Raw genomic sequence first — 24,951 nt, 5'->3', positions numbered from 1 at the left:
CTCAGTGTGGTGGAATTTGGAAGGGAAGGCGAGCTGTCCACCTAATCTTTGCTAGTTCAACCACTGATTTATGGCAGCATCTTTGCTGAATTCTATTCCCTTTGGCCCTTTCCCCCAGTCCCCACCCATGACATTTCCCCTGCACAACTGAATGCTCAAATATAAACATCTCTTCTTGAAAGAATTAAGCCAGAGTAAGAAATCAGATGTTAAGAATCCAACTAAAAGAGACTTTTAAATGAGTGTTTCTTTGTCAAATCCGTCCTCTGGATGGAGGAAACTGGGTTCTGAAGCTCAAAGAGCAAAATGTTCACATGGCTCTATTCACAGCTGCCCCCTAAATCTACAGGTCGGATCAAAACACAAGCCAGAGGATCACCCGACAACAGTTACTTTATCGCAAGTACAAGCCAAATCATTATCTCATTATAATCTAAAACAGGGCCAAAGAGAGCGAACCGGTGGGTGCTGAATACCAGCGCAAGTCAACACTTCCCACCAGCTGAGAGTTATTGTTATCCCCTTCCATATTGCCAGTGATATCAGGAAGCTGAATTTGCCCCCAGGTGCCAAGTAGCGGGAGACACCACCAGCTTTTCCCAGTAAGTTCAGTGGGCAGAGGGTCAGTACGACAGCATGTTTGGGCCTGGGTGTGCATCTCAGCCTTGTGCAGTAGGCAAATGAGGATTTGGAGACACATTTTTGATTGAAGCTTTCATTTGCCCTCCCACAGCATAAAGCAAGTTATTCTGGAAATCAGAGAGGAGGCTACGCTCAGGATTGAGCTGCAGGGGGATCTAGCATCGGAGAGAGGTGCTCCCCTTGCAGCCTGGGGAGAATTTGGGTCTGCCCAAGTGAGATGACATTTCCTAGAGGCTTCCTACCTCAGGTCAGCATATTCTAAACCAGGGTTACTCAACACGCAGCCCGTTTGCGTGGGGCCTGTGGTGCGGTTGGGCTTACGCAGGGCTCAACACTCGGCCCACGGGTGGGATCCTTTGAACGTGGCCTCCCCTGGGAACATGCTCCGCAACAGCAAGGTGTCTTCCAGGCAGGGCGAGCACTGAAAGACGCGAGTGGACGGGCTGGCTGGAACAGACGGGTACAGGGTGGCGGCATTTCTAGTCCCCAGGGAGGAGGTGCCAGGAGCACTGGGGCATTGTGGGCAGTGCTGTCTGCTTAGCCTTATGGGCAGAGCCTGAGAAGGGCTGACTGGCCACGTTTAGGTCTGGCGCCACAGCTTAAGGCTTAAATCTTTGAATTCATGCCCATCAGTGTGAAAAACTATTTGCAAATATTTGCATACATATATATTTGCATGTATATGCAACCACACTTAAGTTTTGGCCCTCGGCATGTGCTGCGAGTATCATCGTGGCCCCCAGAACTTCCAAAGTTGAGTATCCCGGGTCTACCCTGTATCCCCTTTCTCCTCGTGACACGCTGTACTGGGCTTTCCTCTACAACAGATGCATTTTCTATCTCTGGTCTATACAGAGAGACGTTTATTGTTCTTACCCTGCAACAATGAGCTTCACCTTCACCTTGTAGGCAACCAGAATCCCCAGCACTGTCTTGTCTATCCCTTCCTTTATGCTGCAGGGAGGAAAAAAACAGAGTGGGAACTACATGGTCCACTATCAGCATATGGCTAGAGTCAAGCAGCCAGGGGAATACGCTCCATTCTCAGACATGCTGAGACACCTTGGGACAGCCAATACGCTGCTATGCCTGGAAACAAAAGCCTGGCAGACATAGCAAGTGTGAAACAGATCCCAGCCTGAATGGATCCAAGTCACTCTTCCAACTGCACCTATACATATATGCAAAACCTAATGGGACATGATAGGATTTGGATTTGTTTCACTACCCTCCCTTCGTCTCTGGTTCTCTCTATCAGCTGGTCCCCCTCCGAATAGGACTCACATGGTACTGGAAGCCAAGTTGGTATCTTCATCCTTTAACTTCCCATCCAGTGCTATGCCCCGTTTCTCACGGTTATTTGCCAGCAAGGGCAGAAGTGTCAATGTCTTGGTAATGGTGCTATTCGGCAGCACTTTCTCCCTTGGAGTGCATGGGGGAAAAGAGAGAAACACATTCAGTTGAAGTACAGATTTGCTCATGAGAATTTCAGAACTGATAGCAGAGCCCAGTACCAACTGGCCAGTACTTTCCAGGGGGGGAAAATGCTTTCCAAACAAAGCTACATCTGCCCTGACATACAACCAAACGCAGAAAATTCAACATTTCAGGCCAGGCCTGTCCGTACTAGCCAAGCAAGCTTCAAATCATTCCTGAAAATGGAGCAAGTGGTTTCAATACCATAATTAAATCACATAACTGGTTTTCATGCATTAAAGCCAAGAAGGGACCATTATAATCTATCTGATCTTCTGCCACACAAAAGACATCCAGTTTCATCCAATTAATGTTCAAACCCTTAATTTCTGGGTGCAGTATGACATCTTTTAGAAACCCGTCCAGCTTTGATTTAAAGACTTCAGGCGAAGGAGGATCCTCTACACGCTTTGGTAAATTGTTCCAGTGGTTAGTTACCTTAAAGATGTTAAAGTTTAACAAAAACAAGAAGTTTGGTGGCACGTTAACGACTTAACAAATGTATAGAGGTGTCAGAGCATAAGTTTGTGTGAGCTACAACTCACTTCCTCGGATGCTGAAGAGAAAGTGATTTTAATGGTTATTTCTAGACTGAATTTGTTTAGCTTCCACTTCCAGCCACAGTGAATACCGGACCTAGTGGGTACATCTCCCCTGCAAACACAAAGCTACAAAAGCAGGGACTTTCGGTCTGAGTCTGGGTCTCACACACTTGCGCCATGGGGCTACAAAGAGCAGCACAATCCTTCCCTCTTGGGCTGGAAGCCTGGCTCTGAAACCTGGCAAGGGAAGTGGGTTCATGTCCCAGGCTCCAGCCTGAGCTGATAGGTCTTTGCTGCAATTTTTAGCTCTGTTGCACTAGCCTGAGTCAGCTGACCTGGATGCAGACTCACTGCCCTAGGTTTCAGCAAGACCAAAGACCCTTCTACTGTCAGAAATCTGCTACCCCGTCGGCATTTATAGATCAACAAGCCACCTGCCAGACAAGCAAAGTGAGTCTCCCAGTCACGTCAAGAAACCGCAAACAAGCTCCCAATGTGAATAGAAGCAAAGTAAGTTACAGAACTTAATCCCAGGCCAGATCAGTAAGTCAGAAAAGCAGTGTGGTTGCTTGAGTCTTCATTACTCAGAACTCTTTCCCCTTGGTACCAGCCTTTTCTACATTTAAAGGTCTGCTCAGTAAACTTATGGCCTGGAATATTGCACAACTCAGGTGATTAATCATCTCCGCCTAGTCAGTCAGCTCCCTGCAGGGAGTCCTGAGCCTCTAACTGGGTGGGACTGATAAATCACCTGTGAAGTTGGGCTTGCCCCCGCAGCTTAGAGAGAAGGCTGGTCTGAGCAATAGCTCAGGTCTGCAAAGCTCACTTCCATCCCTCACGAGCACTGGGCGAGCAGGCCGCAAACCAAGGACTGGCATTTAGGTGGGACCGCAGGCTGCGCACCAGGATCCAGCTGGTTACTTTATCTGGGCTAGCTGGCAAGGATACACTGCTGGGCTTGGTGCAGACTGCTCAAGAGGGTGGTTTTAAAATGATGTAGAAGACACAAACATGGTGAGGTTTTAAATAGATAAAAATACTAGACACGGCATCCAAAGCCAAAGGTACATCTCAGCACGTGCATTGCAACTGCGGGGCCGTGTCTGTCCTCACTGAGAACCGCATCCATAACCAAAGGCAAAATCAAGTCCTGTGTTCCGGAAACTCCGCCACCACCAGAAAGATCTGGTTTTTCTTCTTTTAGGCTGGTATGTTATTACTCAGCTGTTGGTCTAATAAAAGCTAACTTACTGGTAACAGCTACCCCGCTATTAACGATACTGAAAACGGGGTAAAAGTTGACAGACTGCTGTTTTAAGAGATGCATTTCATTGACCTGACACACAGCTTTGAAGGCTCCATTCAGCTAAGCGGGTATTTCTGGGATGTGGGCCACACTTCTGAAAGCCTGTAACTAATTTAATAAAATGGAATAGTCCCTCTCCCCAAACAGGATTGCCTGGCAGTTTCAGTGCAGGATGTGGCACAGCTGTTGTGACTCTCAGAAGAGCTCTCTGTATGCCAGCCATGGCCTGGGTGACAAGTATAAGACTTCATATTGAAAAGCCTTTGATGATGAATGGGATGGATTCATGTTCTTGTTACAGTCCATCTGTGGAACTCCTTGCCAGAGGACGCTGTGAAAGCCAAAACTATAAAAAGTTTCAAAAAAAAGAACCAATGAGTTCATGGAGGATAGGTCCATCAATGGCTATTAGCCAGGAGGGACAGAGATGTAACCCCATGCTCTGTCTCTCTCTAGCATAGATTTGCCAGAAGCTGGGAGGGGACGATAGGATTGATCACCTATTGGCCACTGCGGGAAGACAGGATACTGGACTCGGTGGACCATTGGTGTGACCTAATATGGCCGTTCTTATGTTCATATGCATTGGTATATCCTGCCTTTCAGATCCCTGACTGGATGGTTGGGCAGCCCTTGGCTGGGTGGGAGAGGAAACCTGTATCTCATGTTTTTTCCATCATTGCTTCAACCAACATTACAGCTGACAAGAGAATTCTCCGTGTAGCAAGTCAACTGTTTTCATGAGGGGCCTGGGATGGACAGAGAGGGAAGGGGGTTGAGCATCAGAAAGATGACAGCTTACCTCAGTCAGCATCCTCTGACTCTGAGCTGCACCATGAAAACTAGCTGCAGGCCTTAGCTGAGAGCTTCTAATTCTGGAGAGGGAAGGGACTTACTAGGGGAGTGAAGGAAGGGATGGAGTAGGGCGGGGGAGCACAGGGCACGCAGACACTCACTGCACCTCCTCCATTGCCACCGCCTTGGTATAATAGTCACTCGAGTAGAGAACCACGTTGGCAACTTGCTCCACTGAGAGAAAGAGAGTGAACAAGCAGGAGTGAGGGGACAGAGTCAACTGTACACACAAAGCACAGAAACAGACCACGCGGATGACTGCCCGCCCCAGTCTCAGGAGCTGAGGGACAGACAGGGGCAGCAGGTAGGGCCTAGACCGTTCACTGATTAAGCCGGACCTACCATAGAACACACATGCTGGAATTTTAATGCGTGTTTGACTGACACACCTTGTAGGCAGAGTCCTGAAGCCCCTATCAGCGTCCCCAGTGCTGTACACAGGGATAAAAACCACCGCCCTGCTCCTGCTCCCTCGCCCCACTGATATAGCTACGGGTTTAGTCATCCTTTTGCTGCAGTGTCACCCTGGCAGGTCACAATGAGTCACTTGTGCACTATGACCCCTAACTCCTTTACACAGTCACTGCTTCCCCCTGTTCTGTTGCTATGGCCAGAACGCTGTTCCTCGATGAACCACCTGGCATTTGTCAGTATGGAACCTGGGGTGGTTTGAAAGGCTGAGTTTACCAAGTCACTCGGTGCGACTGCCCTGTCGGCTCCATTTACCACTCTCCCCGCCCGGGGGTTGCTGGCACGTGTCATCAGCAGTGATGCAATCTGCACTCCAGACGACTGGCAAACCCTGAACAGCACCGGGCCCAGAGCCTCACCCGATAGAGCCACACTCAACAAGGATTCCCCACCAACAGCTGTGAACTGTCCCGCTCTCCACTCAGCCTCCGCATCTCACATATTTGAGCCCACCAGCTTTCCACACACGACGCAGGCAGTGGACTGGGACTCCGGACACTTGCTTTCTACTCCCAGCTCACCCTCCGACCTGCTGCCCGACCCTGGGCAAGGCACATGCCCTCCTTGTGCCTTTGTTTACCCTCCCACTTGGGTACGTAGGTGGCCTAATCTTAGTGGACCTCTGTAGGTGCTCCCAGAATACAAGTCAGAGCCATGCAGTACTGGACCTGCACCCCGCACCCTTGGGAAGGGGGGCCCATAAGAAGAACTCCTGCCAGCTGTGATTTCACTTGTTACAGCGATGGCTGGAAAGCCGTGCAAAGTCACGCACACGATGGAGGGGCACGTCTAGAGCTGTCCAGCCACAATTCCCAGCGGAGGGCAGTGGAAGGACAGGGTGACCGTTCTGGCAGGCCCCATTCCTGAAGGGCAGCCCAGGCACTGGCGCGCCACAGGGACACCAACATAGAGATGGGATGGACCAGGGTGACCCCGGGACTATTTCTGCGAGGGGCACTAACAGGTTCCAGCGCTTCTGCTGCCTGACCAGCTGAAGCACAAACCCCGCGTGGCACAGCCCCCCTGGGAGTAAAGGCAAGAGTAAAAACGCACCTAGCACTCTGATCTTCTTCACCGTTTTCTCAGTATTGTTGGTCACGGTGACAGTGACAGGAATGGGCTCCCCATGGTAGAACACCTGGAAGAGTCAGACGGGCTCAGCCCCTGGAGCCCAACCCTGCCGGAGGGGCTCGTACGCTACAGTCCAAGTCCCAGCTATTTGCAACCGCAACCTCGGTGGCCTCCGCTCCTACGGCCCCACCCCGAGCCCATGGGAGTCGTCAGGCGCTCCTGAATTCTGTAGGCGACCTCAGTGAAGGAGCTGACCTACCCCATTCCCAGCTACCGCGAGAAATGGCACCAGAGTTACAGCGCTGTTAGGGCAAGTGAGAACAAACTGAACCAGGCCCGGACGTCTCAGGGAGGGATCCTGGGGCAGCAAAGAAGGTGTGTGTGTCCGAAAGGTGAGCTCTCTGGGGCAGACTGCTCACCTCTTTACTCAGACGGGCCCGCAGGTGCAGTGGCTTGCTGGACATGAAAAACTGCCAGGTGGTCTCAGCTTGAGGTTGGGGCCCCGGCTCTTCTGGGGCATACTGTACTTTACGGATCAACAGGCGTACAAAATTCCTGGGGGGCAGCAAACAGAACTGCAGTTACGCAGAGCAGAACCTCCTGCCTCAGTGGAGCGGCTGTTTATCTGCATCCGCCCCCCTGTGGGAGTGTTTCCCGTGGAAGGCTCCCGACACCAGTTCAGGGAAGCAGAGAGGAACAAGCTGCAAGAGACTGTCCGAATTCCACACACATCGTGTTACCTTTTGGGAATTCGCTCTTCCACGTTCTCCGTACAGAAAGCTTTCACCTCAAAGTCCACCCCGCAGCACTGCCAGAGAAAGAGAGAGAGAGGAGCTGCAAAATTCGTTACAATTTGAGTTTGGCAGCCTTTCTATACAAGGAACTCTGCAGGTGTAATCCCTGGAGGTTGGAAAATTTTCCTGAACTTGACTGACACCTTCCAAGTCTATTATATTTTCTTGTTAGGCGGGTGCTACAGACTCACGCTGGGCAACACGGCCCATGTTCCTTAAAGATCAGCCAGCCTGTCCTGTTTCTGAAAAACCTGTGATGTGGAATTCCTTCACAGACTGAACCTTCCTTTTTTTGGCACCTGGAGTCTCAGGATAAATCTATGCAGTCAGGCGGAGCTGACTGTTGTCCGGACAGACTCACGCATGTTGGCCACATGCACTTTACAAGAAGTGTCCCGGTCCCATTAGTTCTCTTTATGGATTCGTGAAACCTTTTGCTAAAATATTCTTACTGTTAAGCAGACACACAACGTATCCCTGTGATCGCCAGAGCCTGACCGGCACCTTCTTTCCTAAGTCTAGTCTAGTTATTTGGAGAAGTGTCCAATATTTTAACCTACATTATCCTTCTGTAACAGCTCATTACTGTGAACCCGCTTTTCTTTTTATTACGCAAACATGTAATACAGTCTTTCCCAGGTAGGTTTTAAATGAATGGGAGATCTTGGCACTTGGTTTAAAGAGGCATTAGGGTTTCAGACACTTGGGTGTGTGGGTGTCAGAGGCAGACACACACACACACACCGGTGAGAATCTAACACAAGCTTGTCTGACATCACCACACTTATATCATCAGCAACTGACCCATATCTCCGGTAATATTCTGAAGGAAACAGCCTCGGGTTTCAGTAAGATGCCCCCCCCGGCCTGCGCAGCTATTCATCTGTTAACTAAATGAGCCTGGATACACCAAATGCCTCTGACTCCATCCCACTCTCTAGCTTATTTCCTGTTGTGTGGTTCACAAGATGGCAAAGTGCCATATATCCCTGATGGAAAGTACATTAACCCATGTGTTGCCTAGTTCTTACTCCAAAACGTTTCAACCAGATACACATCCCTTGTGCTCTCCTGTGAATTTCTTCCCAGTAGAAGTACAGAACATATGAAACCCTGTTGGCCTCACCTTCCCGACATCATGAGGGGCTGGTTGCAGGGCGACTGAACAGGGCAGATAATCTGGAAACTGAGGAGAAAAAAAACAAACCAGGAAAGATTATCCAGATACCCAGCTCTGTTGCTCCTAAAATGAAAGGGGCATGAGAGACAGCCTGAGACGGCACAGCCCGTCAGTGCTCCATAAAAGGGCAGCAGCAGCAAGCGAGCATTCCCACACCACCTTGCCCAAGTGCCCCAAAAGATGCTGGAGGGACCACTGACAATAGCGCCTAGAGCAGTGTTTCTTAAACTTTTTAAGACTGAGGAACACCAAACAATAATTTTTTTTAAATGAGGAAGACCAAGGATTTTTTGTTGAGAGAAAAAAAAAGTCAGGGGGAAAAAGAATCAGGGGAAAAGTTATTGAGCAAAAAAAAGAAAAAAAAGTCGCCTGCCCCTTTAAGGGCGGCCATTTTGAACTCTGTTTTTTCCACGACACACCTCCGACTGCCTCGTAGCACACCAGTGTGCTGCGAAACACAGTTTAAAAAACACTGGCCTAGAGAGCCCTGCTGAGAGAGAAGCCCCATTGCACCAGGCACTGCACACGCAGAAGTCCCACACCGAAGGAGCTTACAATTTAAATCAACAAGATGAAGGTAGGGAGGAGAAAGAGAGGGGAGGACTGCCTGAAGTCAGACAAGTTGGAAGCAGAGCCCTAGGATTAGAACCCAGGACTCCTGACATCCAGTAGTGTGCCCGACCCAGGGGATTGCTCTGCTTCCCTTTCAGTGGCGTGAGGGACAGTCATTTCAGGTAAGGGTCACATGGGCACGGAGACTGAACGAACAAGGCCAACGTTGGTGTTTGAGGACCTCTGTCCCCAGGGAAGGGGACTGACCCCCAGGCCAGCCAGCAGACAGTAAGGGCACTCGGTCGCTTCTGGCTTGGGTAGGATGTGAGCCTGTGATGAGAGGCCCCAGCACTATCTCACTGGAAAGACGTGGCCTGGCGGAGCAATTTGTGGAGTTCTACCCCCCGCACAAATCCCAAAAGTCTGAGTGTGGGGGAGGGCTCTGTTTCGTACCTGAATGGTTAGTAGACTTGTCACAAGCCTGGACTTTGCAGAGTCAATTGAAAGCCTGTCTCCTACAGTGTCGGTATCCAGCAGATTCTAACTGGATCCCATCGCTAAGAGAGAGGGAAGGGGATGGGGTGTCTGTGGAGCAGGACGGGGAGCAGGCACACGGGCTTTAGAGCCTCGCATTTAGTGTTTTCTCTGGCACCTATCAAAGAGGCACCTAAGAGGTTCTGATGATAGAGTGACAGGTGCGTATATAAGAACAAGACAGACGGGTAGAAGATCTGCACAGTGACGTTCTGAGGGGACTTCACAGAGCCTCTGGCCACACAGGTGCACGGAAGCTTGGGAGCAGGCCAGCGACGGTGCCTTGGGAGACAGCAGGTGGGAGAAAGGCTGGGTAGAGGAGACATCAGACTGGGCAAAGGAACGGAGCCAGGCTCCCGGAAAATGGCCACCGCGGTGGGAGCAGCCAGGATAAGTATCTGACTGTCACTGAGGCCTGGCACCTGGGTGCCACCTTCAACGCTGCTGTCACTGGAGCAACAATCAGGCCATTTCTATAGCCGGCTGCTTTCTCCAGACAGCATCTCCCAACTCCAGTCTCTTCTCTTGCCCACAAAGCCAAAACGCTTGCCCCACGTCCCTTCACACCCCGGCTGCCGCAGCCTCCCGCTTTTCAGCCTGGATCACCGCCCCTCCGCTCCCCTCAGCAGGCTTCTGGGCCATGTCAGCTGTTTGTGTCCGGCCTCCAACTCACCTCCACACCAAACACAAACTTCTTGCCTGTACCTTTTAGGGTCCTTCAAAACCCCACCTCACGGAACTAGAAACATGGCACTGCCAAGCCTTGTCCTGCCAGGGCGAGAGCATTCCCAGGCTTTTCCTCTGCCAGCCACCTTCTTAGCACATCTCAAATGTTCTCCTGCGCTGCCCCTTCTGCAGAGGGCCCCTCAAATCCAAACAGCCACTTCTTACCTTCTTTTACACCCCTCCTCGAGCTGCAGGTCTGCTGCAGAACACACAGAATCCAGCCCATTGCCCATAGCCACGCAATGGTCACTTTTCTTCCCTTCTCCCTTAGATCCCAGCCCGTAAAATATTTACAATAAATGTAACTAACAAAGGGGGGGGAGCAATTGCCCACCCGCTTCACGTGCTCCTCGGTTGCATCCACAGCCCCTAGACTCGGTCTGCATGTGTCTTTAGCGTGCAAGACCTCTGGGGCTGTCTTTGATCTGTGCTTATACAACACACAGCACAATGGGGCCACTAACCCCACAAGGCTAGGCTTTTGGACGTTACCCAAATATTAGCAATAACTCATTTTAATCATTCTTCCAGCAAAAGGTAGGGTGTGCTGCAAATCAATTCCACAGCTCAAGGAATAGACTCACAGGGTACGTCTAGACTACAGGCTTTTGTCGACAGAAGTTTTGTCGACTTCTGTCGACAAAGAGCGTCTACACTACATTCAGTTCTGTCGACATGCTTTGTCGACATGGTAGTGTAGACGCAAAGGACAGTTTACATGCAATAACACCTTCTGTCGACAGAAACTCTGTCGACAGAAGGCGTTATGCCTTGTAAAATGAGGTTTACCAGCGTCGACAAAACTGCTGAGTTCTGTCGACGTTGTGTCGACAGAACTCAGTGGTAGTGTAGACGCAGGTATAGTTTTGTCGACAAAACTCTGTAGTCTAGACACACCCATAGACTTTAAGGTCAGAAGGGACCATTATGATCACACAGAATCTCACCCACCCCCTGCTAGAATAATCCTCTCACCTATATCTCAGATATTGAAGCCTTCAAATACTTTGAAGACCCCAAGATGCAGAGAATCCTCCAGCTGTGATCTGTACCCCATGCTACAGAGGAAGGCGAAAAACCTCCATGGCCTCTGCCAATCTACCCTGGAGGAAAATTCCTTCCTGACCCCAAATATGGCAATCAGCTAAACCCTGAGCATGTGGGCAAGACTCACCAGCCAGACACCCAGAAAGTTCTCTATAGTAACTCCTATCATCCCTCCATTGACCTATTTCCCACTGATAATGAATGGTCAATTAGTTACCAATAGCCACATCCTGAAGAGTACACAGGAGAGCAGTAGAGGCAAATACTCTGGCAATATGGGAGAGAGATGCAGAAGGGGAAACATTAAGGGCTGATGTTGCCATGATGGTTCTCTGAATACGGAAAGCTCCTTATAAAGTTAGGACCCCTCCACTTTGTTAAATCCCTAGCACACTTGGGATGGTGAACGATAGCTGCCATCTACCCTCTGACTCCAGGCCAGAGTTTTAGGTAACAGTGGATTAATTATTAATCTCCTCTTCAGATTATCATGAGTGCAGACAGGCTGGATAATAAGGGTCAAGGAGAAGTGGATCAGAGGCTCCGGTGAGGCACTTACCGTTAAAACAAAAGGATAAGTGTTCTTCCCCAGCTTCTTGATCAGGCATTCCTGCAAATCCGAGAGAGATCCCAGCTTCTCCACCGGTGGGTACAACTGTACCCTAGAGAAGAAAAGATCCTTTCGGAAGGTCAGACCCATCACATCAATGTCTTCTTGGCCATACCGGAAAGCACAGGTCAGAGTCACATACACTGAAAAGAACACAGACAGTAGATTGCACATTCAGCGAGCAGTCAATTCCAAGACAATTACAGGGTCCGGGAAGACAGTTACTACACTTGTGTTCTCCCTCCCCGCCCCCCCCCCCCCCCTCCCCCGTTCCAATTCATAGTATGGATAAGATCTTAAGTTTGTTTTGTAACCGGACTGAAACCTTGGACCACATTCAAACAGCACATCCAAAGACGGGAGATTCTCTCACCAGGATGGGGTTAATTTTGCATAAGCCAACAAGATCCCTGAAAGCAGAAGAGATTCTTGCTCTGCAGAGAGAGAGAGATCACTGAAGAGCTAGAAATCTCTGAAACCATCATTTAAAACATCAAACCTTTCTTCCCCTTGACGATCTCAGGATCCACTAACAAGACACCGTCTAGAGAGAAAGAAATAGAAGAGAGTGAAAGTTAAATGGTATGGGGGGGAATCATTGGGGTTTATTAAGTCAAAAAATGAAACCCTGAGGCTGTCTCTACATTGGAAAGATTTTGCGCAAAATCAGCTGCTTTTGCACAAAATCTTGCCTCCTGTCTACACTGGCCGCGAGTATTTGCGCAAGAACACTGATGTTGTAATGTACAAAATCAGTGCTTCTTGAGCAAATTCTCTGATGCTCCCGCTTGGGGATAAGCCCTCTTGCACAAGTGTTCTTGCGCAAGAGGGCCAATGTAAACAGCAACGTTAATTTCTTGCGCAAGAAAGCCCGATGGCTAAAATGGCCATCGGAGCTTTCTTGCTCAAGAGAGTGTCTACACTGGGCACGGATGCTTTTGCGCAAAAGCAAATCTTTTGCGCAAAGGCACATGCCAGTATAGACGCTCTCTTGAGCAAATACTTTTAACGGAAAAACGTTTCCGTTAAAAGTATTTGCGCTAAATCATGCCAGTGTAGACGCAGCCTGAAAGAAGAGCGTATCTGGACTTACCTACAGGTTCCACGCCATCTATGTGGTCAATGAAATCTCGTTTTCCCAGGTAGATAGTCACCTGTAGGAAGAAGACCATGCAGAGTGGGTAAGACCAGCCAGGTAATCGATCATGCTAAGAGCTGAGCACTCTAGCTCAACTGAGCAAAACAACTTTTAAGTGTATGCTTAAAAATTAAGCACGTGTAGCTCCCGCTGAAATCAACTCCCGCTATTCGTGAGTTTCTGTATTAACTGGTCAGGGTAGAGGGCTAAGCATGTTGCAGAGCTGAACTCCAAAATTACCAACACAATTCAATGTCTCTGCAGCACAGTGAAGGGACTTTTGCTTCAAATTGGGAAGAGGGCCAGTCAGCCTTGATTGAGACGCATGGGCAGCCAAAGGCACACTCAGGGCGGTGCGGTGTGGAGCGTCTCATGTTAACATGCCAGCAGTGCATTCTATCGATTCTGTGACAGAGCCAACCGCTAGTGCGTGATGTTGAGTACCAAGCAAATTCTTTGCAGAAGAGGTGGGGCGAAGACAAGTTTTCCACAAATAAATGTCCAGGTGAGCAAGGCCGTGGCCCATAGCTTAGACTGGTACGGCAATTACTGTGCTACTTACAGCCTTATCACGGGACATCTTCTTGTAGACGACATGCGACTGAGGGGGACTGGCATTCTTCAGAGAAACTGAGGAAAGAGAAGCCCCTTTCGGAGACTCTGCACAGCTCATTTCCACGGATGGGTGAGAGACCAGGACAGAACAAAGCCTTCCTGCAGCAAGAGATCCCTGACACTGGACGTGTATCAAGAAGAGAGGAATGAGATTATAGTTATGTTGAACAGGATCCAAAAAATGATCAGTGCAGTGCATTAAAACAGACTACCCAAGTCAACTCTGGGGCTAGGGGATGGTTTCCTTTTCCTTTTACTCTTTCCGTCTTCATTTAAGGCGCTAAAGTTAGTGCAAAGTTCAAGTTTCAAGCTAGCAATGGGGGCTATGAAAGCTAAATTCTCACACAAATGGCTTTGGGGGGGATAAAAAGTAACACAAATTAGCGCAAGCAGAAACAGGCCAAGCTTTTGATCAGAATTTTTGTTTAAAATGTGATCTTTTAACCCAGACTTTTTTTTTTTTTTTTAAACAAGGATTTCCATGTTTTCTCCCTAAAGTTTGCATTTTTTGAAAGTTTGGTAGAAAATTCAAATCAAAATGATTTGGCTTGTTGATTGTTCTGAGCGTGCATGATTGGGTTGTTTCCCCTTTTTGTTAGAGGTTGGACCTCCTGGCCCGGCACCCAGAATTTGCTGGAGCAGGGGAGGTCCCCTGCCACCGGACTCCCCCCCACCCGCAGCCTTCAGCCAGTTGTGCTTCCAGCCCTGGCAGGACCCCTCAGGCCGCAGGACTCACAGCCGCACTGCCAAAGCCCTTCTGCCACCTGAGCCCCCAGCTGCTGTGCTCTCTGCACCACCTGACCCCTCTGCCGCAGGGCTCCCAGCCTGCTGCTGGCCTCCCTCCCCCTGGGCTCGCTGGTCCAGAAGCATCCATTCTATTGGGCATCCAGGCCATGGATGTTGCCAGATGAGAGTGTCTCAATTTAAGTAGGCGCAACCTGTACTGCCTATTGGGACTGATCAGTTTAACCACAGGATAAGAGTTATTTCAAAAATCTAAAGCTTTCAACTTTTCAAAAAGAGGAGTTAAAAAAAATCCTTAGACAATGAAAACTGGGCATTTCATAGGCTATGAAAATATTTAGATTTCACATTCGATTCCCCCTCCCCATCTATTTTTCAACCACTTCTGCTTCTTATGTTGCTTCTCAGTCTTTGCAATATGACAGAAGACATTTGTTAGGAATTCACACACCGTGGACCCTCAGAAACGAGTTTCAGACTCGCTCTTGGAACAAGCTGGTCCTTCACTTCACCTCTGGAATCAGTGGATTGAAGAAAGGATTTTGGAAGGCCAGGATTAGAGAGAGAGAGAGAAAAGTTAAACACATTCCCCTCTTTGCCCAGGTGGGAGCAGTTTTTCCAAGACCAGTATGGAATTTGCTGGCAGAGCAAATGACCGGGAGGATTTGAAAGGGGAAAAACTGGGGAAAGAAAGAGCAGTATCTTTAAATACCTTGCAATGTTCCAAATTCCACAACCGCTGCCAATGGAGAAAGTTCACAGAGCAATGAGAACTGCTCCTAAACCACTGAACAAAGGTGGATTTCCTAGGCGGCCAGGTCCAGCAGATCTTTCCTATCGGTGGAGTGACTCACTAGCCTGCTGGTGAGAACGGAAGACCATGTGTAGCCCGAATTGAAAATGGGTTTGTATTTCTCACTGTCCACGTTTTCAAAGAACTAATCCTCCTCAAGCAGCAAATATTGTACCTGGATTAAGAACAGATTGGCTAGCTCAGCAGTGCCGAGTATTACGGAAGGGACCCCAGCTCCTCAAGAGTCTACAGCGCTGTCCTCCCAGATCCATCGGGTGTAAAGACAGCACAGATTTACATGGAGCAGGAGGAAAGCAGCTTTATTCTAAAGCTCTTTCTCCATCTCTTTTACTATTGGGGCTGCAAATCATGTAACCTAATAAGGAGCTAAACAAAGAACTGTTGGAGACGTTGAATTTGTAAGCATTAGGACAAACCTCAAACACAGGCTATTCTAAGATTTGCAAGTACATGATCAATAGGTAGGTTATTTCCACAACCGACGAACTGTGGAGTTACCACAAAGCTTATCTGTTTGTGTCACTGACATCCCTCTGGCACATTGTACAAGGGTTTATGTTGGTATAACTGTTTTCTTCTCACGTATTTGAGACCGTTTGTCTGTGAGTCCGTTTGTTCAAGAACTCCTGCATTTTGCTTCAACTACCCCAGACTAACACGGCTACATTTCTATCACTATCCTAAAGGGTGAGCACTAGGACCACCAAAGCTGGTATTCTGCTTCCTCTCAGCATAACAAGAGCTTGAAAACTGAACTTTGCATTCACTTTGGAGGCTTAAACCAACTAAAGTTCGGTTATGCCAGGAAAATGGAATGATGTGTGTAACGGGATTGCTTCTCATAGAACCATAGGCGGATGAAAGGGGTTGACTGCGGGTGTGTCCCCCCTGCATCTGGGACTGCCCCAGTCCTGAGCTTCCCAACCCCCAAGTGCCCTTTCAGGAGAGCGGGGGTGGGGCTGAAGTTCCCCCTTCCCCGATTTGTACAGGAATTGCTGGCTGTTCCCTTTACCCGACAAGGAGGGGAAAGTGCAGTTTGCTGCATTCCTCACTCTGGCTGGAGTGTGCAGACGAACCTGGACCTGCCCCAGCTAGGGGACATGCACCCCTCCCCCAGATGTGCCCGCTGGAGCTGCAGTGGCCACAAAGGCTGTGGTGAGAGCAGGCTGGGGTAGTCCTCTCTCCTCAGGGCAGCCTGCACCCTGAACCCCTCATCCCTAGCCCCACCCCAAAGCAATGATTTAAATGAAGCAAAGACATTTTCATTTTATTTTCAATTCCCCCCCACTCCCCCTCCACACACAAAGTTAATTGAGTTAAGAACCCAGGCAACGGCGGGTAAATCTTCTAGTTAGTTTATAAAGAGGAAATTACACGCACTCAGAACATGTGCAAGAGACACAAACAATTAGACCAATTTAGCTTCTTTAAGCTCATGAATGGTCGGAAAATAGCTTTTGCTTTTCTTGAATTTCAATTTTTGTTCACAACAATAATTTGTGGGTAGTTCTTGGCATATTTCAAATGCAGCTGTGTTTGATACTGGCATGGTACTTGTTAGTTTTCACTGGAGAAATCTTAGTATTGTTTCCACTCCCTAACAAATAAACACATGAAATCAGAGCTCCAGTAAGCTAGAGTGGGAAACCTTTTTTGGGTCAGAGAAGGGGGAGGCAGTGCTAGCCCACAGGGGGGAACAAAAAAAAAATCAGTTGGGGGCCCATAAAAGTGAAAGAAAAAAGTCACCTATGTAGCCCCTGAGAAACAGACACACTCTCCACATTCCCCTTGCACCCCAGAGTCTAGGGGCACCCTAGCTAATAGATTTTGTGGGGCCTCTAGGGCTCTATGGTGGGGTCAGAAATTAGGGGTTCGGTGTGTGGGAGGAGGCTGCCAGGAAATGGCTTGGGGCGTGGGGTCTGGGCAGAGGGAGGGTGCAGGAGCTGGGGGGCCAGGCAAGCTGGGGGATCCTGCCCCCCGGGGCCACATGTTCCCCATCTGTGTAAGCACTCAGGTCAGTTTGCTTGTGTGAATATTCACCCATGTTGGCTTTGAGTCAGTGGCTTCTGCAAACATCCACAGCATTGATTTTCACAAATGCCTACAGGCTTTCTAGGAGCCTGCGCCACCACAGCCTGCTGGGGTTTTTGAAACCCCAACTCTTCCTGCCCACAAGAACCTGACAAGAGTATTGGGAACAGTAAAAATAGGCCTGCACCTCGCAAGTGAAACCAATACCATTTGGAACACAGCCAACACTGATAGGGTAGAGACCAAAGATATCCCTCCCCCACCCCCAGCATGCACTACTCTCGCACAGGCTGGGAACAAACTACTTGTGAGAGCTTCCCTGGTCAGCACTGGGGGAGGGGAAGAGATGCTCACCAGCGCTTTACAACAGTGACAGGCCTTCATTTACTGGTGGAGGAGCTGGCACAAGGCCCTGATGCTGAATTAGCTCTCGGGACATGACAGGAATGATGGACGTTTTAGGAACACGGTTCTGCCCTTCCCCGCTACTTTTAGGCGCACATAGGAGCACGTAGAGCAGAAAGCTATTCCAGGGAGATAGACAATTTCCCATAACCACGCCAGTAAGGCAGAGCTTGCGGTTAATTTCCTGGGGCCTGGCGTGTGCGACATGCAGCTATTCTGCTGTTCATTTCTGTTGAATGCTGGACACTTTGCCCTTGCCAGGACAGATACATTTCACTCAAGCCCAAGCTGCGGAAGCAGCTACCTTCCAGAAAAGCCTAGTCAAGCTGAAGAAATGTCCGATGGCGACAAGTGGATGTCGGCGGTAGCGCTGCTCTTGCAACGTTTCTCAGAGGCAGGGATACAGGAAGAGTGCACTACTAGCCTGCAGTCAGAGCCTCTGGGAAGAGGCTCTCCCCTTCGACAACACAGGCTACAGCAGGCAACTGTCCACAGCATCTTCTTCACTGTGTTCTCTCCCTTCCTCCTCCGCTGTGTCCACCACAAGGCTCCTGGGGCATAGGGCACCATGGAACTCAGACATCCCCTTTTGGCAAGGAGGCAGAACAAGGAACCTATAGAACCCCCATCAGGCTCCTCTGCTTTTTGCTAGAGGATGACAAAGGCAAGGCAAGCAGAGGAGGTATCTGATCCCGCTAACAGGACTTAATTCCTCCCACCCCATCTTTCCACCACTCTGCCCCTCCAGCCTGTCTTCTCCTCCCCACTCCCAGTTATTTCTGCTGAAGATGCTGCCTCTTCTGGCATAGCCAATATAATAATGGGAAACGCAGGCTAAGGGAGCTGTTCTTGGTTGATGGTGGCTCTGTGACGGCGAGTCGGGTTCCCCCGATCATGGAGCCCCATAGCAGCAAGAACAGACTCCGCCAGCCAGTAGAAGAGAGAGGGTTTATTGCTTTTCCAGGATACAGCCCAGCCTAGACGTGACATGGCTACAGGAGTCTGGGCCAGGATGCTTCAGACCCCTTGAGATGAGGTGCCTAGGCCCAGACACTCCCAGCCCCACTCCTTAGTCTGTCTCCTTCATGATTCCAGCCAGCAACTGACCCTTCCCCCAACACTCACTTCCTTTGTTCCATCCCGTCCCTTAACTGGTAGGACCGGTTTGGTCACTGTCATGAGGGTCCTCAAGGCGGTCCCCGCTGGGCTGTGCTCACAGACAGAGGCCAGTAGGGGTCACCCACAGCCCAAGTATAGCAACCAGCAAGATATTGACACTACATCACAGGCTCCCATTTCAAATCAATGCTTAGTGGTTACTTTTTCCTTTCCCTACTAGGTCCCATAGTTTGCCCTTGGGCACAAACTCACCTGACTCCCAAAAACAGAGGTAAGAGTAAGAACATTAAGCCTCCAGAAAGCTGCAGCTACCTTCTCAGAGGAATGTGAAATGGCTCTTCCATAGTCTTCAGAGTCTGAACTGGAGGATGACATTTTTCCATGAAAGCAAAAGCAAACTCCTCTACTTCCCACTCTTTAAAGCCACTGTAACGGCGGTGAAAAATCCAGTAAGGATCCCTAAAATGAAAAGCAAGGACAAATTCTCTTCCCATGTTAACTGAAGGTGTAGCGGACACTTGAGACTATTAGCTGGTCACGGTCTCTGTCATGCCTGCTTCATTGGACCAGAATGCACGGCTTGTCTCTGGAAGTAGCGATTGTTTGAAAGAGAGCTGAGTGCAACCTGCACAGAAAGAAGAGGTTGGAGAAACGGGAAAATGCAGAAGAGTGGAGTTGATCACTTCATTTACAAGGATACAGTACATACCTCTCTCTCAGGAATTGCCAGACTGGGTCAGACCAAAGGTCCATCTAGCCCAGTATCTTGTCTTCTGACAGTGACCAATGCCACATGCCCCAGAGGAAGTGAACAGAACAGGGAATCATTAAGTGATCCCTTTCCTGTCACCCATTTCCAGTCTCTGACAAACAGAGTCTAGGGACACCATTCCTACCCATCCTGGCTAATAGCCATTGATGGACCTAATCTCCATGAATTTATCTAGCTCTTTTTGGACCCCGGTTAAAGTCCTGGTCTTCACATCATTCAACATAGCAAATTACAATGTCTATTTTTAGAATGTTAGATGTTTTGACCTGTTCATACTTACTTGTGTTCAATGTTAATTTGCTTAGTGTCAAACAAGCAAAACATTTTCTGGTATAAGAACCACAAACCCAGTAACTGTTTATGTTGTAGAAAAATACAAATAATCCACCGTAAATTATAACATTTTAAACCCTTCCTGATCCTCTCCACCACAGCCTGCCCAGTTCTTATTAGCGTAGAGTTAATCCCCCGGTAATCTTTCATCCCACTGACTCATCACTTAGTGATCTGCTTTATTTGCAATACTTCTAAGGTCAACAGGGCACTGGGCAAGTACCCTTTTAGAAGGACCTGGAGATGCACAATTTACTACGGGAAACTTCAGGGAGCAGACAAAGAGCAGCACTATGAAAATGTGCCTCTAAAATTCCAACAGGCTTTTACCTTAATTTTCAGTGGAACTGCAACTCTGCTTTTATCATGGTTGCTCGGTCTTACAGGTTAAGGGCCAACAGCTGATTTTCTTTCCACACCAAGACTGGAGGTGATTGGGCCAGGAAGCTTCTTAATTGTACAAGTAATTTGTCCAATACAACCACAGGAGGGGACGGCTTTGCTCCATTGTTCTCAAGTTACTTTAGTGGTCAGTGTATAGCCAGTCTTTATGCCACATTTTTAAGACTGCGTTGGGAGACCGAGGCGATGTAGCAGTTCAAGCAACAACAGAGGAATAGATTTCACAGTAGAAAGTGTCCGGGAAACTAGTAATTGATGGGGCGTTCCTAAATTCAGGAACTCCTCCACATATCCAGCCTTATAATCAACCTTTCGAGCCTCAAAATGTGGGCCACAGTGCCTTACGCTAGGAGCTTTGAACAATGTGGAACTGGATCCTTTAACTTCAGTTTTAAGGCAGCATTCTTGATACTAGACAGGGCAAGTTTGGCTACAGGACAATGGATACCAACTGGCGATATCCGTTATGTACAGATGCCGAGTTCTTCCCTCAGTGAGTGCTCCACACCTATTTCAGCCCAAAGTCCCATCCCCTCCCATACGCTCTGCCTCTTCCTACCCGCTGGTCTCCAAGGCCCTGCCAAGCAGCTATAGCTGGTGGGTGCTATTTTTCCCCCATGGGTCCTTGAGCCCCAGAGCACCTATGGAGCCAGTGCCTAGGCTGTCCCCACCGCCAGATCTAAGTCTCACTCTGTCCATTCTTTGCCAGTGGACTAAAGAAACTTGATATTTGTTCCCTTTTCTTTCAGGACAAGAAGAAACACAAACAAAGTGAGGAGACACACAGTTTTAAAAGCAGAACACAGGTTTATTTACAATCAAGTTCTGGTGGGCAGCTGAATAAATAAAAGATTTGCCCTGTATACTCAACTCCCCTCTGCAGCAGTTGTCTGAATGAAAGGCTGAGTTAGAGACCTCTGTCCTAGAAACCACCCTCTTTCCTAACCCGTCAAAACACTTCCTTGGAAAACAAGCTCAGGAAGGAAGCAAAATAAAGTGCAAATAAAAAGGCGGCGGAACGCTGGTGGCTTGTCTCAAGGCCCATCTGATGTGGAAAAGTTTGGCTGGATAAAAGTTACAAAACATCACAGTTAATACTCCTCCAACCCCCACATGTATTTGAAAGCCTGAGGATACAGGGTGTAAATCCTATGCGAGGCCACAGAAGGGCTCAAGCACAAAGGAGAATATTGCACATGTGCTCAGAAAGGGGGACGTGGCCTGGCATTGCCAACATCAGAGCATTACATTCAGGATTCAATCCCATTGTTCCCTGTGCTCCAACAGCCTCCAGTAGAGAAGGCCGGATGGGCAGCAGAAGAGACTATATGTTTATTTTCTGATACTGGAAATCTTGGTATGCACACGTTCCTCATCATGGCAGCATCACCATGCCCAAAGCAGATGTCACACCTCTTCTCCTCCCCCCCAGAAACTAGGAATATATTGGTTTGAATGAAGAGCCTCTTTTCTCCATTTTTTGGTACTTCCGCTCTAGGAACTATTGGAGGGAACTTTTACGAAGATGCATCAACCCTAAAGAAAGGATAGTTCCCTGAAATACAGTTCAAGGTAACGCAGGGAGTTCTCAGATTACAAACTGACAGGCAGACTACGTCAGAATGGGAGAAGCCCCAAACTCAGCCAACACCACAGGGGGCAGAATTGCCAGAGCAACAGAAACATTTAAATTAGTTTACAGCTGTTCCATCACTTTACAGACTGACCAGGACCACCCTATCCATGTTTCAGGATGCCCTCAACCCCATGTTTAAGCTACTCCACGGGAACAGAACACGGGAGACAGGACATGCATTAGGTCAGAATACATGGTAAACTTTTCCCAACACTCCCAAGTCAGAAGTGCTACACATACATTCGCATAATAGGATATTTGGCACCGCTGTCCGGTGAGGGAATCTGGCTAGTACCTTCGGCTCCATCCTGTGCATAGATAACGGCATGTCAAGGCATGTCTAGTAGCATTCACCATCCAAATCAGCTGACCCTTGCTGAGTCTGAGTGCCAGCAGAATACTTAGAGGCAGTAAAGGGCTCTGCTTCTGGCTCCTCCATCCTTGATTGCCCCATTAGAGCTCTCCTCTGAGAAGTGAAGCCCATTGGATGACGCCCAGTGTATGAAGGATGGATCTAGGCTTGGACCTCCATTCTGTCTAGCCGTGGACCAGCACCCTTCAAGTGAGACATTTCAAACTGTCTTCTCTCCTTCCAATCAAAATTCAGACCACAGCACAGCCTTGTTTCCTTTGTCCACACTGACCACATGGGCACCGGCTGGAGACCATGTCACTGCATTGATAGGGGAGCTGAAAGGAAGCCAGGTGTCAATTTAGAACAGATCTGAATTCCACAGCAGCATTTAGGAAAAGAGGAATTAAACCCCATAATTTCCAAAGCACATAAGCTCACTCATTCAGCTCTTATTATGATACCTGCATTGCTAGGAGCCCCTAAGATATTCAGAGAATATTATAATTAATGCCCAATTGTGCACAAGCAATCCAAAAACAAAACTGTCCTAGCCTTAATTCCTAATCTATTGCAAAGCCAAAGAGAAGCGGCATATAAAAATCCCTGCACATTGGTGTGGGAATGGAACTCTACATTTGCAATCCCACATGTCCTCACCAAAGGTTCTACACATGCTACTGCATCAGTTTAGTCAGGCAGCTTTCTGTCTCACCTGTGATGCTTTGCAAGAGTTCTCTCCACTTTCCCAGTGAGCACATTCCAGATGTACAGGGCCCCATCAGCTGAACCAGCTGCCACATAATTACCATCAGGGCTATTGAAACATATCAGGTGCAGAAGAGAAAAAAAGTATTTTGAAGTTACAGCTTTTGTCCACACACTAATCATTATTCCACATCAAGAGTTTCCAAAATAAGCAGATTGACATTAGTGGTTCTAGGATAGTCTGCACTAGCACATATTAAAGTCTCACCAGCTTTTCTTCACACTCATTAGCAAGATCAAGACATCCCAAGTCATATGATGATGGCACATCCAGGTGGCTAGCACTTAAAGAAATGTTGATTCTTGTGAAATCTACCTAGGCAAAAAGGGTGATCCTAGCAAGTCACTTATCTCTGTGCCTTAGGCGGGAATAACGATGCTCACCTCATTTGTGAAGCACTTTGAATCAATGAATAAGGTGTGCTATATAAGTTGGTATAAAGCACCTAACAAGCCCATCACAATAGCAGGCAAAGACCCTGAAGAGAAATAGGGCTTCTTTGTGGTGAGCACCTTAAACACACAATAAAACAGCTCTTCCACCCCAAAAAGCTTGTTATCTACAAAGGAAAAAAGGAGGTAACAGGGTAGGTTGAAGAATAAACATAAGCAAAGTGGTTAGGATAAGCCATGTCTATACACACTAAGTTTAGCCCTAGCTTTTTTCAATGCTTTAAGTATTTAACATTTAAACTCTTACCTGTTACACTGTTTAGATGTGATAGAAATGTAGCCATGTTAGTCTGGTGTAGCACGATGTTTAGATGGTAGCCTATTTTAGTTTTATATTTAATCCTTGTCAGTCATATTTAAAAATCCTGAACGTGGATTGTTTTGTTAAATTTGCAGAATTGGTATCACCTTCTATACTTAAGGTTGCCCAATAATTCCTAATTTCATTTACTTATAAAATTTTCCCAAACCTTAACCAATTGGCCTGAAGTTTTCCTTGCCAGACACCCCAGACTGATTATTTTTACTTGAATTTCAGCAAAAATGGTTCTCATTCTCCAACGATTGATTAGAAAAATGTGGTTTCCATGTAGTAAGAATTGTTTTAACATTTTCTTGAGAAGTTCTATAACCTGCATGCTTTGGAGTAATGACGTGCAGTCTATGGCAGGGGTTGTCACCCTGGTTTCAGCAACATGTCTTTTCTTGTTTCCGTGATGGGGACAAATCAAAGCCACGGAAATTAAGGGCCCCATGAACACCCTTCCATCTTGCATGTTCCTGCTTTCCAAGCCTTGACTTTCCAACATTAACATTCTTTTAATACCATGTGTGCGCAAACTATATGGAACCCTGCCTGTCCTCTTTTTCTTGACGCTCAGAAATGGTGAGCCTTTGGTAGAAATCCAAGTCTGAAAACAGTTTTGCTGACTGTCCAGTGTCCCTTTTTGTCTCATGATTAGTGTTACTAGCCACCCTTTAGCTTGCAAAATAAACATGGAGTTTAGAGTTGTAGTGCAAATGATCAAGAAGCAATCGCTGCATGCTGCTGACTGGTCATTAGCTTGACAGTAGATGGCTGTTTTGAAACTCTGCTTGCAAGAATTTGCAGTAAACCAAATAGTATCTCTGCCCCTTCCATTTCCCTACAACTCCACTCCCCAATTTGGCCTCTTACCTGAAGACGACTCTGGTCCAGTCAGATCCACATTTGAATCCCTGGGCACTGAAACAAGCCAGAATCAGATAGTTGTTACATTCCTCTAACATGAGCCCTGGGAAAACCAGCTTTTCCTCAAAGACTAAGAGCACTAACTGGGATAAATTCTACATATTATTTAATGCAAAAGACCTCTATCCTTTCAACCTCATTTGTAGGACGTTCTCCCCAGTAAGAGGGACAAGTTGTGTCTTTCAAAGAGGTGGAGGTAAACCTTGAAAAAAATGCACCTTTGGTGTTTAATTGCATCATCAGTCATGGCTCCAAAGACTGACCTTACCATTGAGGGACTAATTGGAAAGTTTCATATACAAAGGACAAAGGCAACACCCAACTTACAAATA

At 48.0% G+C, this 24,951-nt stretch overlaps 2 protein-coding genes across 4 annotated transcripts in view; both read right to left on the bottom strand.

Moving 5' to 3' along the window:
* The window catches only part of SAG (S-antigen visual arrestin), a 30,787-nt gene extending 15,080 nt beyond the window's left edge, over positions 1 to 15,707 (bottom strand). Inside the window, exons 1-11 of the mRNA XM_075937415.1 lie at positions 13,507 to 15,707; positions 12,900 to 12,960; positions 12,306 to 12,350; positions 11,756 to 11,949; positions 8,284 to 8,343; positions 7,104 to 7,171; positions 6,783 to 6,918; positions 6,346 to 6,430; positions 4,923 to 4,995; positions 1,927 to 2,064; positions 1,519 to 1,596 (exon numbers count right to left, since the gene is read on the bottom strand). Coding sequence (XP_075793530.1) covers positions 1,519 to 1,596; positions 1,927 to 2,064; positions 4,923 to 4,995; positions 6,346 to 6,430; positions 6,783 to 6,918; positions 7,104 to 7,171; positions 8,284 to 8,343; positions 11,756 to 11,949; positions 12,306 to 12,350; positions 12,900 to 12,960; positions 13,507 to 13,758 — 1,190 coding nt within the window. The 5' untranslated portion in view covers positions 13,759 to 15,707. The remainder of the gene's footprint in view (positions 1 to 1,518; positions 1,597 to 1,926; positions 2,065 to 4,922; positions 4,996 to 6,345; positions 6,431 to 6,782; positions 6,919 to 7,103; positions 7,172 to 8,283; positions 8,344 to 11,755; positions 11,950 to 12,305; positions 12,351 to 12,899; positions 12,961 to 13,506) is intronic.
* A 5,232-nt stretch (positions 15,708 to 20,939) lies between these two features.
* The window catches only part of ATG16L1 (autophagy related 16 like 1), a 28,109-nt gene continuing 24,097 nt past the window's right edge, over positions 20,940 to 24,951 (bottom strand). For 2 of the 3 annotated variants that reach the window (XM_075937414.1, XM_075937413.1), the window contains 3 exons: positions 24,566 to 24,613; positions 22,883 to 22,984; positions 20,941 to 22,505 (listed from right to left, as the gene is read on the bottom strand). In XM_075937414.1, coding sequence (XP_075793529.1) covers positions 22,412 to 22,505; positions 22,883 to 22,984; positions 24,566 to 24,613 — 244 coding nt within the window. In that variant the 3' untranslated portion in view covers positions 20,941 to 22,411. Of the gene's footprint in view, positions 22,506 to 22,882; positions 22,985 to 24,565; positions 24,614 to 24,951 lie in introns of all 3 variants that reach the window. The other variant, XM_075937412.1, reaches the window with a different exon arrangement.

This window comes from Pelodiscus sinensis, chromosome 10 (assembly GCF_049634645.1).
Source record: "Pelodiscus sinensis isolate JC-2024 chromosome 10, ASM4963464v1, whole genome shotgun sequence".
NCBI classification, from domain to species: Eukaryota; Metazoa; Chordata; order Testudines; family Trionychidae; genus Pelodiscus; species Pelodiscus sinensis.
Note: the sequence above shows the minus strand (reverse complement) of the source record. Positions and strands in the feature narration are given on the sequence as shown.